This window comes from Panulirus ornatus, chromosome 22 (genome assembly GCF_036320965.1).
Source record: "Panulirus ornatus isolate Po-2019 chromosome 22, ASM3632096v1, whole genome shotgun sequence".
NCBI classification, from domain to species: Eukaryota; Metazoa; Arthropoda; class Malacostraca; order Decapoda; family Palinuridae; genus Panulirus; species Panulirus ornatus.
The window spans coordinates 14,540,561-14,556,976 of record NC_092245.1 but is presented as its reverse complement, the minus strand read 5'-3'; the positions used below and the strand labels follow the sequence as shown (position 1 = coordinate 14,556,976).

Sequence of the window (16,416 nt, the reverse complement as noted above, 5' to 3'; positions counted from 1 at the left end):
TAGGGAAGAAAAGGTAGGTAAAAGAATAGGATAGGGTTGAAGAATATAAAGTTTTGGGATGGAATTAAAAGGTTTAGAAACTGTACGTTAACACTAAGGAGGACCCTGAATGATGTGGGTTCATTGACACCAGAAAATAAGAAGAAAAGGATGACTTTGTTTGAGGACCAGGCGAATATGAGAAGCAGATGGAATATTAATCTTGTCTGGAAGGAGCAAAGAAGACTAATATTAGAGAGTATATGAGAAGGAGAGCGAGTGAGATGATGAAGAAATTAATAGTGTGTGAAATATGTTATGGATCCTGAAATGGAGAGGGGGGGAAAAATAAGGGTGAGGGAGCAGAAAGCAGGGGAACGAAGGTAGATGACTGCTTTCAGGAGATACGCGTGAAGGTACGAATGGAAGGCAGCGATCCCATGGGCAAGAGAGCTAAAGAGATCATGTCTGTTACATCGTAGTTGAAATGCGAAGCAAAGGTTAGAACATTATAGTATGAAGAAGTCGACACTTGGGAACTACATAGTAATTAAATGTATGAGAGAACAGTAGGAGTGATCGATTCGATTTCTGCGATGAAGTTGTTGATTTCGAGTCTGTCTGAGATCGAGAGAAAAGCCTACATTCCTCACTGGTGGAGAGGAAGGACAAGCAGCATGTAGAAGGTTGGACTACGGGGAAAGGGCCTGCGAAATGATCTAATTGTCTAGGGTGTGGAGAGAATTCACCAGCAGGGAAGGAATTTATTTCTTTTTTCTTTTTTTTTTTGCTTTCGTTAAGCTCAGTGTATGACAGAATTACACAAAGGTTAACGGCCTATTGTTTGGAGAAAGATGACTGTGTTAACGTATCGCTTTACGGCGTCATTTGAGGTAGAGATTATCGTTGATGACGTAGGGGGAAGGAGAAAGAAATGAACAAGATGAAAGAATGTTTAAAATGGATAGAGGGAGAAAAATGGAGGAGGTTGTAATTATCGATGATACTGGGGAGGGAAAAAAGAAATGAATTCGAGAAAAGAACTGAAGTACATGACGAAGTCTTTGAGGGATTTTCGGGAGGGGAAAATCTTTAGGTACATAGAAATTCGAGCAAAGTTAATGTAATTCACAGACGATAGAAGAATGGGAAATGTGCTTAAATGAAGATATTATCTTTCGTTCACTTTATCCTAGTTTCTGTGGCTGTCTTCTAACCCCGTTGCACGGCTGAAAACCAAGTATCCTTGATGAGGAACACCACAGCTAAAGCTCTCTCATGCGAAAAAAAAAGAGACCAAAATTATAGGTTGACCATTATTGGAACTATGGCGAGTCATGTGTGGGCAGGGATGACCTCACATCTGCACAGGGCAAAAGAAGGGACAGTGGTGGTGAGGGACATATGAGTGTGGTAACCTTCCGTTCTCTTAGATGGAGGAAAAGGTTGTGGCTTGAGGATTCGGCCAGACCTGCAATGAGAGGTGCTGCATTCGTCTCTATTAAGAATATACGATAGTGCATCATTTCCTCTCTTGTGCAATAATGGTTGGTAGAGTTCTGGTAGAGGTAGGAGGATTTTTGGTAGATTAAGAGGAAGGAGTTTTAGAATTTGGGGAGGTGAGAAGATGAGGCTGACAGGGTCTTTGATATACGGGAAGAGAAGGCTGACAGAGTTTTGGCAGGAGGGAAGAAAACAGGTTGGCAGCGTACTGCTGGATGAAGAGGAGGGGATGGTAAGGTTTTCACAGGTGGAGAGGAAGGACAGATTGCGTTTAGGCAGATTAAGAGGAGCGGTTGGTACAGTGTTAGCAGATGGAGTGGCAGGCAGGGCTAGCAAATTTAGACAGGTGAGCTTGCTTCCATGAGAGAGAAAATGTTGAATCAAACTTCGAGGGTGAATAGAGTTGAGGAATAATGAAATTCCGGGGAAATATTATGATGGGAAGGAATTAGTTGACGAATTCTCGAAAACTATGGGGATTCAGTGTTGTGCTGGGGGCACGTAGGGAAGCCGGGAGGAACAGGAGAGAGAAATACGAATGTATGAGGGAAGAGAGTGGACGAGGAAGGTACGACCAATGTGTGTATTCCACTGAGGAGAAACCAGAGACTTCCTATTTCCAGGTTAGTCCATTTTCTTCCAGGGCTCCTCAGAGCTTCTAGTCCATCCTTGACTTTATCTTACTCCACCTGTCAATCAACCTACTTTGTTTCACTCTACACCTCCTTCAGTTTCTCCTGTCGATGCCACTCCCCTCTCCACACTACCCCCAGCTTTCTCCAAGCTTACCCTCCACATCCTTCCTTGTCTTCCATAATCTACTTATCTTGCTCGTCACCTTCATCTTCTACAGCTTTCCTCTTGCTGTCTAACCCATTTTCTTAGCGTCCATATTCATTACCTCACTCCTTCTAACCTCACTAGCTTCCCGTGTTCCTTCTTAGCTCTCCCCATGACTCTTGACGCATTACTTCCCATCTAGCAGCTAATTCTCCTTCTTTCCCATCCTACCCAGCTTTTTCTAGCCCTTCCCATACATTTCTCATTCTCCCACCATTCATTTGGCCCTTCTAACCCTCCCTGGCCGACACTGTTCTCATATTTTCCCTTGATATTTTCCAACATATATTACTTGGCCGACCGTGTTTTACCTCTTCTTTTCCATACTCCATCTTTCCTTTGTTCTCTCCCATTATCTTCCTATTCCTCTTACTTCCCATTCTATCCCTCTTCTTCCTCTTCCTCCTCCTCTTCCCATCGTTCACCTCCCCCCTCACCTGCCTTCCAATACTCTCCCCTTCCCTGCTATAACTCACTTCCCACTCTCCAACATTTCCAATTTTCCTAAGCCCATTTCCAATAACTTCTCAGGCCCTATTTCGTCCCTTCACATATCTTTCCCAGGGAGATCCTATTCTTAACCCTTTTCCTTACCTCTTACCTTACATTCACCGTTGGATATTCCTTACCTCCTTGTCTTTACGTCGCTTTCCCATCTCATCCAGCCCAGTGTCTCCTCCTTCACCAATGTCTCCATCATTCCTCAACATCATTCTCTTCCTCCAACCTTTCCCTTTATTCCCCTTCTGTACCTTCACACTCCTTCCCCAGCCTAAACCTCAATCTCCCTCCCTCACCTTAATTTCTTTTCCCTTCCCTAACATTTCTCTCTTCTTCAAACTTCTTTTTGCAACTCTGGCTTCTCTCTCATAGCCTTCTAACCTCCCCTTCCTCCTAACCTCCCCATACCTCACTTGAACCAAACGTCCTCTCTCAACATTACCTCCCCAACCATATGTTACCTCGTCTTTTAAAACCAATTAGCCTCATCTTTATCACCATTCTTCAACCTTATCTTCACCCTCCTCCTCTTCTCCTCCTCTTCCACCTCCTCCTCATCCTCCAACCCCAAACATTACAACTTCCCTTCGTTCTCCGACGTGTCCATTCACACCAACCTTCATCCCATTCATTTCAATGTCTCTCTCTCTCTCTCTCTCTCTCTCTCTCTCTCTCTCTCTCTCTCTCTCTCTCTCTCTCTTAGTGACGGCGGCACAGTGAACCAACACGGCAGTGGTTGTCAAGTTCCCCTTTTCCTTGTCCAGGGCTATTGCCTTTTCTCGCTGCCTCACACCCTTCGCACGTGAGTTGCAGGAATTCAGTTCTCACACACACACACACACACACACACACACACACACACACACACACACACACACACACACACACACTCCCTCCCTCTGTCTCACTCGTAACACACGACAATACGTAACTCGCATGACTCGTTCAGAGCTCTAGATGTTCCTGCGCTGAGCCTCACGTCTAATTGCCAGGTCTCGTCCTAGGTCGTCGTGACTATGTACGTATTCTAGTATCATTTTACCTGCCAGGCGCCAACACTGTCCCATGGCTAATACTCGTCTTTGGTACTCGTAAGAAGGTAACCCCTTCCTCAATCTCCTGTCCTTGCCAAGCTCCTTTTTCCTCCTTTCCCTCACTTTACCACCCCTTCCTCCTCCTCCTCCTCCTCCTAGTTTCTTCACCCTCCTCCTCTTTCCCTTAAGCTCCCCCGTCTCACATAAGTCCCTCTTTATCACTCGAACTTTCCCTTTTCATCAGTTCGTTTTCTATCTTTTACTTCATCGCCCTTTGTCGGGTGGACAACCTCTCCCTTCCCAACCTTCCTCCCTTATCCCGCCACTTAGTCTCGCCCCTTTTAAAATAGGGTTTCATTTAAGAACTCTTCAGTGTCCTCGAATATTTTGAGAACTCTTCAGTGTCCTCGAATATTTTAAGAACTCTTCAGTGTCCTCGAATATTTTAAGAACTCTTCAGTGTCCTCGAATATTTTAAGAACTCTTCAGTGTCCTCGAATATTTTAAGAACTCTTCAGTGTCCTCGAATATCTTTACCAACCATGTTCCTCCCTACCCCCATGTTCTCCAAAGCTTTTTTTATTTTTTTCCATTCATCTTCCTCCTCCTTTAGTGCGTCTGTCTCTCTCATTCTTTTCTAGTTCAGCTTTTCTTCACATTTTTCTTTTCTCGAAAACGTCTTCAAAAAAAGAGTTCTCTCCATCCTTCTCCACCATACACGTGTCTTCTCCAACGATTCCTATCCTTCATCGCCCTTCTCCAACTTCTTTTTCCCATCCCATCCACTCTCTCTTCTGTACCATTACTGTTTCCATTCCGTTTTCCCTTCTCGTCTTCACAGGTGCTTCTCTACCCATTCCTTCCCAGTATTTTATCTGCCTTATCCCTCTAGACCTCTCTCCTTCTCGTTTCTCCAGCAGATGTGCGCCTTTCCCATCCCATTGACCAACACTTTTACACCTTACTTATTTACTCTTGAGCTTCTCCTCTCCTTTTCTTCCATTCCTCGACGTTTTTCCTCAGTTTTCCACTTCAGTATCCCACTCCTCCCCCTCTCCAATCCTTCTCCATCCATCCCTTACTTTTCTCCAGCCCTTCCCCTCCTCTCCCCCCTTTCTGCAATTCTCCTCATCACATATATCCTCCCCAGGCAATCCTTCCTTCTCTCCTCTCGCTCACTCCTCATCTGCTCCTCACTGGCAGTCTCATCTTTGTTTCCCTATCCTCCTGTCTCCTTATGGTATGTTTCCTTTCCAGTCTTCATCTTATCATCCTAGCCTAGTCTCCTGTCCATTCCATAGTTACCTTTCCTTACTCTCGTTCTTACTTTCTTTTCTCTCTTCAATCTCTACAATTCCCTTTTCATTCCTATCCTTCTGCACTCTTCCGCTCTCACCATCTCCCTTCACTTACCTTATATCCCATTCTTCCTAATTCCCTCCACTCCTTCCTCCTCCACTTTCCACTTTTCTCTCCTTCTTTCCTCTTCCTAACTCTTCCTTTTCTATTCCTAGTCTTCCTCCCTTCACTCCAGTATTACACGTACCTTCACAGTAGAAGACATGTCTCCCTTTTGTTTCTCCTACGCATATAATACACATCAGTGGTATTTATACCTTCAACATCCACGGTCACTTTACGAAAAGTATCTGTAACCATTTTGCTTTTACAAGCAAAACGGCTTTTTGCTATATGAATATATTAATAGTACTATATATATGTTTATATATATACACTAGGGTCATATGTACCTTGGGAACACACGGTAATACATTATCCTCATTGTCTTCTGTATAGCCTGGCATAACATTGCCAGTCGCATCTTGAACCGACACCAGCGCATCACCGCTCTTGCTTACACTGCCGTTACCACGACCCCCGGCCACCATTACTGCCCCTTTTACAGCCGGTGGGATGATGTTTGCTTGGGGTTTGCGTCACCATTAGTTAGACTAATAGGCACTGCTACATACTACTGTACTACTGCTACATACTACTACTACTACTACTACTACTGCTGCTGCTGCTGATACTACTACGGGGCTAATTATCTCTACTTATCCTTATCACTGATTAGCCACTCTCTCTCTCTCTCTCTCTCTCTCTCTCTCTCTCTCTCTCTCTCTCTCTCTCTCTCTCTCTCTCTCTCTCTCCCAAGCCTGTTCTAAAACCTGACCCTGATTACCTTCCCTTGGTACGTTATTGGGTTATTAAGACATTGCTTATTTGATACTACGTTTGAGAGCTTAAGCCTATTCTCATTGTGCTTTGTGAGTCTACGCCTATTTCCTTTATAATCAGAGGACCTGGGCCTATTTTCATTATGCTTTGAGAGCACAGGCTTATTGCTATTACCCTCTGATAGCCTGGGCTTATATCTGTTAGGCTTTGTTGATAGTTTATTCATTAAATGAATCTACAAGACTTAAACTTTCATAAATGATAATTGTCGAAACTGGTTATTATGGACTAGCGATTCCCAGACACACAGGGCTTCACTTAATGTGTGTGTGTGTGTGTGTGTGTGTGTGTGTGTGTGTGTGTGTGTGTGTGTGTGTGTGTAGGTAGGTAGGTAGATGGGTGTGTATATACGCATGTATAATCTACACACAGCAAAAAAAAAAATATGTACATCATAGCAATGACCGAAAGGTTTCAGAATGATAACCTGTTAACTTAAAGAAGATGGTATGTTCTCAGACTGTTTCGTTCTTGTGTCATTTCAGATCGCTTCGAAATCATAAAGATCGCTTTTTATTCTTTCCCCTGCCAGTACATGTGCATGTGCCTGCGTGCACAAGTGCTTGTGCATGGCATCCCATCTTATTTTCTTTCCCCTGTCGGCCATGGCGTCAGAGGGAGTGGTGGCTGAGGGAGGTGCATTCTGCTTTATCATCCTGTCTTTGCCACAAAACAAGATTAAGACCTCATGACACATCTCTGTCCTTCAGCAGATAACCTCGTCATGAACCATTAGGTCTTTTTATCTGTCCTTCCCAAGCACTGTCCTCCAACAGACAACTTCTTCTTGGACTGTCAGGCCTTCTGTTATCTGTCATTTCCTTGTAATGTTCTCCAGTAGATAAACCCATCACGAGCCATTAAGTCTCCTGTAATCTGTCCTTCCCATGCACTGTCCCTCCAGCAGATAACCTCGTCACAAACCATTAGCACTCCTGTTATGTCCTTCCCATGCACCGTCCTCCAGCAAATAACCTCGTCACAAATCATTAGCACTCCTGTTATGTCCTTCCCATGCACTGTCCTCCAACAGATAACCCCGTCAAGGACAATCACATCTCCTGTTATCTGCCTTTTCCATGTATATCAGAATCCTGTGACCCCCCTTCACACCTTTATGTACCCCAGAGAAGAAAGTTCCCGCGGAAATGAGACCATCACAGTCATCATCATTTCCCAGTTTAAACTGTGGCTAAAGTCCTTGTCACCACAGGAGACTCTTGCTAGTATTAGCAGAGTCGGACCTGAAGGCTGTTCTTAATAGACAACATGGTACCTGATTACCCTAGTGAGAATGAAAGCGAGGGTAGCAGTAGGTAGAAGAATACGATAATGATGAATTAGATTAAGAATAGGAATAGGCAACAGGGGTAGTATTTGTGAAGAAGAAAGGGGAGGAAACGAAGAGAAACCAAGAGGACAGTCAATAGAGAAAAGACTTGGGATGAAAAGATATGAATCTGGTGGAACTTGGTGGGAGAAAAGCGTCAGTGTTTATCTCTCCGGAGACGCTGTATACCCACTGAAGAAACCCACTGATAAACATGTTAGTAAACCATCTAAACCAAAAGTTTTGGCGCTGTGTCGTCCAGCTGAGGATGTAGATCAAAAACAGTCGTCACCTCACACACACACAGGCACACACACACGCACACACACACACACACACACACACACACACACACACACACACACACACACACACACACACACACCGGTTCTCCCTACTTAGCGTTCCTCCTCCTTGTTTGGATTGTCTTGATGTGCTATTCCCGTCTGTGGAGCGTCGTGGTATCTGGACAGAGAGCTGTGTTTTGTGTTGTCTTAAGAGGGAAAAATTATGATTGTGGCCTCCTTAGCATACGGTAACAGCAGGTCTGTCGGTGCCTCCTGTTATCTCCAGCTCTGTTGATGCCCTGTTGTCACTAATACATATCTTAATCCTCTGCGTCATGTGTGGTTCTGTTAATTCCCTTTGTGGGTGTCTGTAGCTTGTATATCTCTCATGCTCTGTTGCCTGGTTAGTTCTGCTGACGTCCTTAAATGTGTGTGGGGTTTATATATATATATATATATATATATATATATATATATATATATATATATATATATATATATATATATATATATATTATTGTCCCTTGCTTCTGTGGTTCTGATAATGCTCTTCTGTGTGTGTGTGTGTGTGTGTGTGTGTGTGCGCCTTACACATTCCGCCAGGTCTCTTGGAACCTAAGATCGATATGAGCCTTTACACGTGTATGAGCGATCTGTTCTTGGAAATCCACCACACGACCTAACACCCCCACAACACTGTGTTCATGTACACCCGCCCAAAGTTACACAAATTGACTCAATTAGCTCCCTGGTCATTGCTATATGAATGTAGAACACTGGAACTTTGTCACACACATGACCCGGGTTCGATTCCCGGAGTGCCAAGTGGCAAACAAGTGTACATCAGATATGTGGTATACATTATGTGTTTAAGATACATATAGCTACATTGTTATGGCTTCGTTGTATCTCTCGATTAAAGACTTGTATTTCGTTAATGAAATCTTAAACACTGAAAGTGAATATTAATGAGGCTTTCCAGTTTTGCATTACTATGAAACTGAAAAGATTACAGTAAACCGTAATGCTTTTGCCAGTATTAATGCTGCTGCTTTAATGCTGTTACTTGTATTGCTGCTGTTAATGTTGTTACTTGTATTGCTGCTGTTAATGTTGTTACTTGTATTGCTGCTGTTAATGCTCTTACTTGTATTGCTGCTGTTAATGCTCTTACTTGTATTGCTGCTGTTAATGCTGTTACTTGTATTGCTGCTGTTAATGCTCTTACTTGTATTGCTGCTGTTAATGCTGTTACTTGTATTGCTGCTGTTAATGCTGCTACTTGTATTGCTGCTGTTAATGCTGTTACTTGTATTGCTGCTGTTAATGCTCTTACTTGTATTGCTGCTGTTAATGCTCTTACTTGTATTGCTGCTGTTAATGCTCTTACTTGTATTGCTGCTGTTAATGCTCTTACTTGTATTGCTGCTGTTAATGCTGTTACTTGTATTGCTGCTGTTAATGCTCTTACTTGTATTGCTGCTGTTAATGCTGTTACTTGTATTGCTGCTGTTAATGCTGCTACTTGTATTGCTGCTGTTAATGCTGTTACTTGTATTGCTGCTGTTGCTGGTAATCTTATTCTCCTGGTATCACAGCAGTTGTTGCTTTTGATATTGTTTCTGTCACTGATTCTAGCCTTGCTGCAGCCTCACCAGCAGTGCTTGTAGTAGTAGCAACACCACTAGAATTGCTGGCACCAATAGTGTTATTAATACTAGGACTAGTAATAGTATGAGAATTGATGCTATGAGTCGTGATACTACTAGTCTGTGTATAAACACAAATAGTACAACTTCTAATTGCACAATTTTGATCACTTTGTTCCTTCCTCTTGTTTTCCATTAACTTTCTTCTACTGGAAGCATCAACACTATTCCAGATGTTCCCATTTACTTTTCCTCAGTTCGTTTGTCCGATTCCCAGACGTCTGTGTCTCTTTTTTTTTTCCACCCCTCGTACACCGTTTTCTTTCAGTTCGTTTCACAGTCCTTATGTCTCAATATCTCCGTTATCAAATCTTCCAGTGTGAAGGATACAGGCAGGATGTGTTGATGCCCTTCGCTTTATGGTGCCCTTCTCTTCAGCTCTTCCCAAGGATATGGGTAGGATATACTAAGGTCCTTCTCCTTAGCGACCTTCATTTTGCATCTTCCCCTTCGAAGGACGTGGGTAGGATTCGGTTCTGTAGCTCTGACTGGCGTCGCTCTGTTCGCAGCTTCTAATTCGAAGGATGCGGATAGGATTTACTGATGGCACATTGTTTAGCGTCGTGTCCCTCAGACATTCCCATCCTAAGGATGTGGAAAAACATCCTTTTCAATTTGATTATCTCCATTCTATTCAGACCTTCACATCTAAAGGATATGGTAAGATAAACTTAAATAGTTCTTGATCCACAAGACGTGTGGGGATATACTTTGTAAAGTGATAGTAGTAGGATATATAACGAAATCACCTAAACTGAGACTGGTATACGAAATATACGCTCGCGTGGAATCACAGGAAAGCAAGAAATAACCTTGCATGTAGTCATACATCAAGCTCTTGATTGCCAAGGGCTGTATGCAGGAATCTGGTAAGATCTGACAGATAGAAGGAGGTACGATAGCCTTCTGCATCTTACTGCAGACACTAACAAGTTCTTCACCATAACTATGTACGATAATCAAACTTAATGGCTTAAGGCACTTCATTCCTTCCTCTGGGTGAGGGAAGACCGTTTTGCTTTTAGCTAGTGTGGATGTAATTTCTTATTTTTGTATGTATTAAATGTCTTCAAAAATCTCGAAATATAAGATTGAAATGTTTTTTTCTTCTTATCTTTACAGATTACTCAGCGATAAGTCTGGGCGGAGGGTTATCGCACGCACCCCAGGTCTTCCTCCAATCCTCGCGCGTCTCGACTCGAGTGGGTGTCTTCGAGGAGCAAGTGGACACATGACAAGACTTCGTCTCCCAGTAAGGTTTCCCCTGTCAGTGTGATGCATCTCTCGATGTCTCTCGTCTTCAGTTAGTTGATGTCTGACTTCCAGGTATCTTTCTTACGTCCTTATTCTCTTTGACTTGACTTTTACTTTCTTTAAAAAAAGTTACATTCAGTTTCCATCCTCTCTCTCTCTCTCTCTCTCTCTCTCTCTCTCTCTCTCTCTCTCTCTCTCTTTACACGTGGATTCGCTATCTTTTAGATCCTTTTAGACTTATCATCCGTTAATCCAAACCCACTGTCTCCCCCATCACGGCCGGTAGCGGAGCAAACAACAACGTCCGGTATTCAGCCGGATGAAAATGCGATGTAAATTGCGAGGTTGTGGCCGTATATGGAGGATTTGCAAAGCCGTGGATATCACTTATGTCTAGGCTGCCACGTCGCTGTAGATGGTCGCCCAGTAATGTACGCTGACCATTCTTGAGCTCTTGCAATAGAGAATATATATATATATATATATATATATATATATATATATATATATATATATATATATATATATATATATATATATGTAGTCACCTCAGGGCCTCTTCTTATGAACTAGTCGTGGTGTTCCCCAGGGCGTCTTTTTAAAGGCTCCTGATTGTAGCGCAGCCTTTTGAGGTGCAGGAGCTTCTGTAGAAGGAGTCTTGGGTAACACCAGGAACCTTCCCAAAAGAGGTCCTTAGGATATTGATGGATAGTGATATATAATTGTGAGTGTGTGTGATCTTTTTTTTTTATATCTTTTATATGTTTCTATTTACTTCTGCATTTGTATTGGTTTATTTCCATGTTTAAATGCATGTATTTGTGTATTCATGTATTTCGTTCATGTATTATTGCACGTGCCTTTGAGTTTAAGTATACATATCATAATATGTAAGTATTATGATGGGTGAGTATGGTTGAATCATGTATACCATCTATAAGAACCCTGGAAACATCGTGGAAGAACAAGGGACATGGGAACCCCCTTCAAGACAAGAGGCGAGGAGGACCAGCATAGACTCGACCTACTAGAAGAAAGAGCAGGGAGAAAGGAGGAAGAGGAGGTGCTGCTGCTGAAGACAGGATATACTGTGACGAGCTGACGATATCGCAACTACACCATGAGGCTGCAACTACACCATGAGGCTGCAACTACACCATGGGGCTCTTCTGCATCACATGAAGACTAGAGCAAAAAAACAGGTAATTTCCCATTAACCTCTGTATATTCCATGTATGTTTTGCATATATAATTATGTATTGGAGTGTTTTTGTATTTATTAACGCTGTTAACAGCCCATTAAGCGAGACAAAGCTTTGTTCTAACGTTACGTTTATGCACTGTGATTCGTTTTTATGAGGTTGGTGAGAGAAAAAGGGGAAAAGGGGTTGGACAGGGTAAGGTAAGTTTCGACGTGTAAGATGGAGGTAAACAGTATATATATATAGGTGCATGGTATAGATTTTGTGAAGTGTATGGTAGTCCTGGACACGCATACCTGTAGTTTTAAGTGTCGCCATCAGATAGATTGGTGACATGTATGTAATGATGATATTTCTTGGTAGTTAATGGAAGGAAAAGTGATTACGTTCAGCATTGTTTCTTGGGAACACCGATGGATGGTTTGATTGCTTTGATGCTTCGTAGGAACCAATGATGTTCCATCTACAGTTGGACGTCGAGGTCTTAGATATGTTTGTAGTTCGTGTCCTCGTTGCTATCTAGCCTTTCGCCGATCGTTCCACGTTGCTTCTCTGAAGTACGAGCCAATGACCTTGGATTTCTGGTTGGCCATGTTCGTCTTCTTTGGCGTCCGCTACGCAATGAGTACCTTTACTGCGCGACGAAGAGGTATTGCGTCGAGGTTGCGTACGCCCAGTGACGTAAGACTTTAAATGAAACGTTAGAACAATAAGTTTCATGATACGTCTACGCAGGATGGAAGATGGTGAAACTTGGTGTTGCATAAACATTAGAACACAAAGATATGTGAGACCTAAGATCATGCTAGATCCCGTGATCCATCCCACGGGAAAGTAGCGATTTATTTGGTAACTTTCCCAGTATTAAGGGAGACATGCGCTTATCTCCGTACACTGGTGGGATTCCATGGTGAGGGCTAGGAAAAAAAAAAAAACGAGTATCAGGGTATGAGCGCTTTGTCATTACTCAGGGTGAAATATGATTAATTTTGTGAGCACTCAAAAGCAATGGCGCGATAAATCGTGGATGACGTTTGAGACAGGGCTCCCTACCGGCTAGGTTCGACCAGGACTGGATGACGTCAGTGCCAGGAAGACGCGACAGATGTTTCAAACCTCTGTGTGTTGGTTAGCATTATCGTCACCAGAGGCGAACGATGTTAATATCGGAGGAGGTACCGGCCCTACAAACGATGCTAGATCGGAGGTACAGACCCAGGAATTGTGTAAAATCGGATGCTCAGGCCCAGAAATGATGTTAAATCGGAGGTACAGATCCAGGAACGATGTTAAATCGCGAGTACAGGCCCACAAACCGATGTTAAATCGGAAGTACAGGCCGAAAACCGATGTTAGATTGGAGTCACAGGCTCACAAATAATGTTAAATGGGAGGTACATTCCCATAAATTATATTAATCGGAGGAACAGGACCATAAATGATAATAAATCAGAGGGAACAGGCCCATATATGATGTTAAATCGTAGTTACTGGCTCCTAAACCATTCTGAATCGAAGACACAGACCAAGAAACTCGGCAAAACTACCCTCTCCCTCCACTAGATTCTACAGCCAACGTTTACCAACAGACTATACATCTATCTCCCACTCCTTGCCAATAGACCATACCCCCATCCCCTCTTCATTAAATCAGGTAACCATCCAGCACCCATAAACCATACAGTTTACTCTCAGTATAAAGTAACTATCCACCCACACACACCTACCCCCTACATATAAACCATACACTTAAACCATCCTCCACCAGTAAACCCATTCGGAATTGCCCTCCGCCAATAACCCACATAAAACCATTTCCCAGCAGTTCATCACACAATTAGTCTACACCAATAGAATATAACTACAGGAAAAATAGATTTGTACGGCCAAACCCCAAACGTAAACAGAATTCAAGTGAATTCAAAAATCACATGTTACAGTAGACAGAACTAAGAGTACAAAACAACACCTTATGGTATCCATATAGTATTTGAATATTCATAAAAGATAACGTAAGGCAGACCACAGAATATCTATGAGTGGATACTCACCACTATCTCTCGGAAAGATAAGGGGCAGGAAAGAAAGCATAGAAGATAGTGAAGTAAAGATAACGAGGGGAAATGATAGCTCACGAAAGACCACGACACATCTTCAGCGAATGTTTCCAAAGAATACTCAAAAAAATTAAAAAAAAGGGCGGAAAAAAGAGAGAGAGAGAGAGAGCAGGGGATAAGAAAGAGAATATAGCAGATCCTGGCAAAAGAAATCGTCCAAGAACTTAGAACACAAGCTGTTTGAGGGCGGACCCTTCTCGGCCAGGGGGCGTGGCCAGGGGGGGAGGGAGGGGAGGGAGGGGGGGGCGTGTATGCCCCCGCCCCCCTCAGGCCACTAACATCAATTAAGAGAAGAAAGAGAATCCTTCGGAGGGCGCTAGACACAGGGGGAAGAGGAGAGGGGGAAAACCAAACCCCCCCCTTACCTCTAGATGGGATTCTGTAGGTTTCCCTTGCGCTGTGTGGCCATTGGCTATAGTCGTGGGGAGCTGCTAGTGAAGAGCACTGTTCGAGAGGCTCGCTGGAGGGGATAAGGGTTTTAGGGGTTAAGGGAAGTGGTGATGGTGGTTAAGGAAAAGGGGAAGGGGGGTTGGTGGGGTTTAAATGGGTAAAGGGGGATGGGTGAGAGGAAGGAGGGAGAGGAGAGTGGGGGGATGGGATAGGAGGGAAGACAATAGTGGGTTGTGTTAAGGGGGAGGGTGTGGTGGTGAGGGTGAGGGAGGCAGCCAGGCAGGCTAGGAGTGTCTTAACGGGGTAGGTGGGAGAGATGTCATACTCAATAATCAATACTTGTGAGGTGCCGTTTATTTCAGAAGGCGACTCACCTCTTGTTCTTTACCCCCAGCTCCTTCCCCTCCCTCTCCCCGCCCTCCCTCTCCCCCCTAGTCTACTCCATTCTCTCTCTCTCTCTCTCTCTCTCTCTCTCTCTCTCTCTCTCTCTCTCTCTCTCTCTCTCTCCCTTCACCCTTCTCCTCATACCCATTTCCTAAACTCTCTGTAGCACCAGGTCTTTCCGCTTTCCCAAGACAGTAAGTGAGAGAGTAAATGTGAGGAGGTGTTTTTTTGGAGAGGGAGAGAGAGAGAGAGAGAGAGAGAGAGAGAGAGAGAGAGAGAGAGAGAGTGTGGATGTGGGTGTGTGTGTGTGTGTGTGTGGGTGGATGTGAGGAAGAGAGTGAATGGGAGACATTGAGTTGGTGGTTGTCAACGTCTGGTCATGAGTGTGTGTGTGTGTGTGTGTGTGTGTGTGATGATTATTTGTGTGTTACAAGAAGAGAGTTTTAGTACTTGTGTTGCCCGTCTCTTAACCTTGTATGTATGTAACATGTCTTTACTTCTGTTTAAATTCACACACATACACAAACAGACACATACACATTAACCTAAGCCAAGTGTATGTGTGTGTGTGTGTGTGCATGCTAATGTGAAAGAGAAAGAATGACATTTAAGTTTGTAGGATAGCGTAGAAGTAAGTAAATAGGTGTGAGTAAGGAAGAAAAAGAAAAAAAGAGAGAACTGGATAAAGAAAAAGAGGAAGACGGAGAGAAAAAGTAAGAGAAGAAGAGGCAAAGGAAAGAGGAAAAATAGGAGTACCTGTCTAGAGAGAGAGAGAGAGAGAGAGAGAGAGAGAGAGAGAGAGAGAACAGGCCTGAGCCAAAGATACGTGTCTGTACCAGATTCCCAAACTTTAAACATTGGTGCTGAATGTACGTTTGTACTGGCGTCCTCTCTTTCTTTCCTTCCTCTCAAAACATCTATTTGGAGAGGCTTTCGTGGGGCACACGCGGGACATTCCACTAACGACGTAACTACTCTGTTAATTGCCCCTGTGACACACCCCCAACCACGTTCGTTTGGTGATTATTTATTTCTTGGGCGATGGATGACGTTGCCACAACAACAATGTTCGAGTTACCACAGCAATGGATTGCTAAAGTGAAGCTTGTGTCGTATACTCATGGAAAGGTTTCATTCGTATTTTGAATGGTTTTTATCTTTAAAGATACTATTACGTCACTCCTTTTTCTACTCCTATCTCTCCCCTTCTTCTTTTCTCTTTAGAAGATGGGGCTACAGTTCCTTTTTTTTCAGTCATAAGGTGTAAAAAATGGAAGTTATTTGACAGAGGCGGTAAGATATTTTCGCCCATAGGTCTTGTGTTATGGTTGTGAACATTTTCGGAGATGATTTCTACTGGCGAACAGAATCGCGTCCTTTTTTTATTGTTACCTAATGTTCGCTTGAAATTTCGTACGGGAATTTAGCCATTTTTAACAATCTTTATAGTTCATTCTTTATATAATCCCTATAGTTATCATTGATTATTATCATTATTACTATCGTCATTATTATCATCATTATTATAGTTGTTCAGTTTTCTGGGAAATTCTGTTTATGTTTCAGAGGTATTATTACTATTGTTATTATTATTACTATTATTATTATTATCATTACTATTATCATTATTACTACTACTACTATT

At 43.0% G+C, this 16,416-nt stretch overlaps 1 protein-coding gene across 6 annotated transcripts in view; it reads left to right on the top strand.

Moving 5' to 3' along the window:
- The window catches only part of LOC139756570 (uncharacterized), a 383,673-nt gene that overhangs the window by 270,166 nt on the left and 97,091 nt on the right, over positions 1 to 16,416 (top strand). For 3 of the 6 annotated variants that reach the window (XM_071676174.1, XM_071676178.1, XM_071676179.1), the window contains 2 exons: positions 10,547 to 10,676; positions 11,620 to 11,880. In XM_071676174.1, the coding sequence (XP_071532275.1) occupies positions 10,547 to 10,659 (113 nt within the window). In that variant the 3' untranslated portion in view covers positions 10,660 to 10,676; positions 11,620 to 11,880. Of the gene's footprint in view, positions 1 to 10,546; positions 11,396 to 11,619; positions 11,881 to 16,416 lie in introns of those variants that run through there. The other 3 variants (XM_071676175.1, XM_071676180.1, XM_071676176.1) reach the window with 2 other exon arrangements.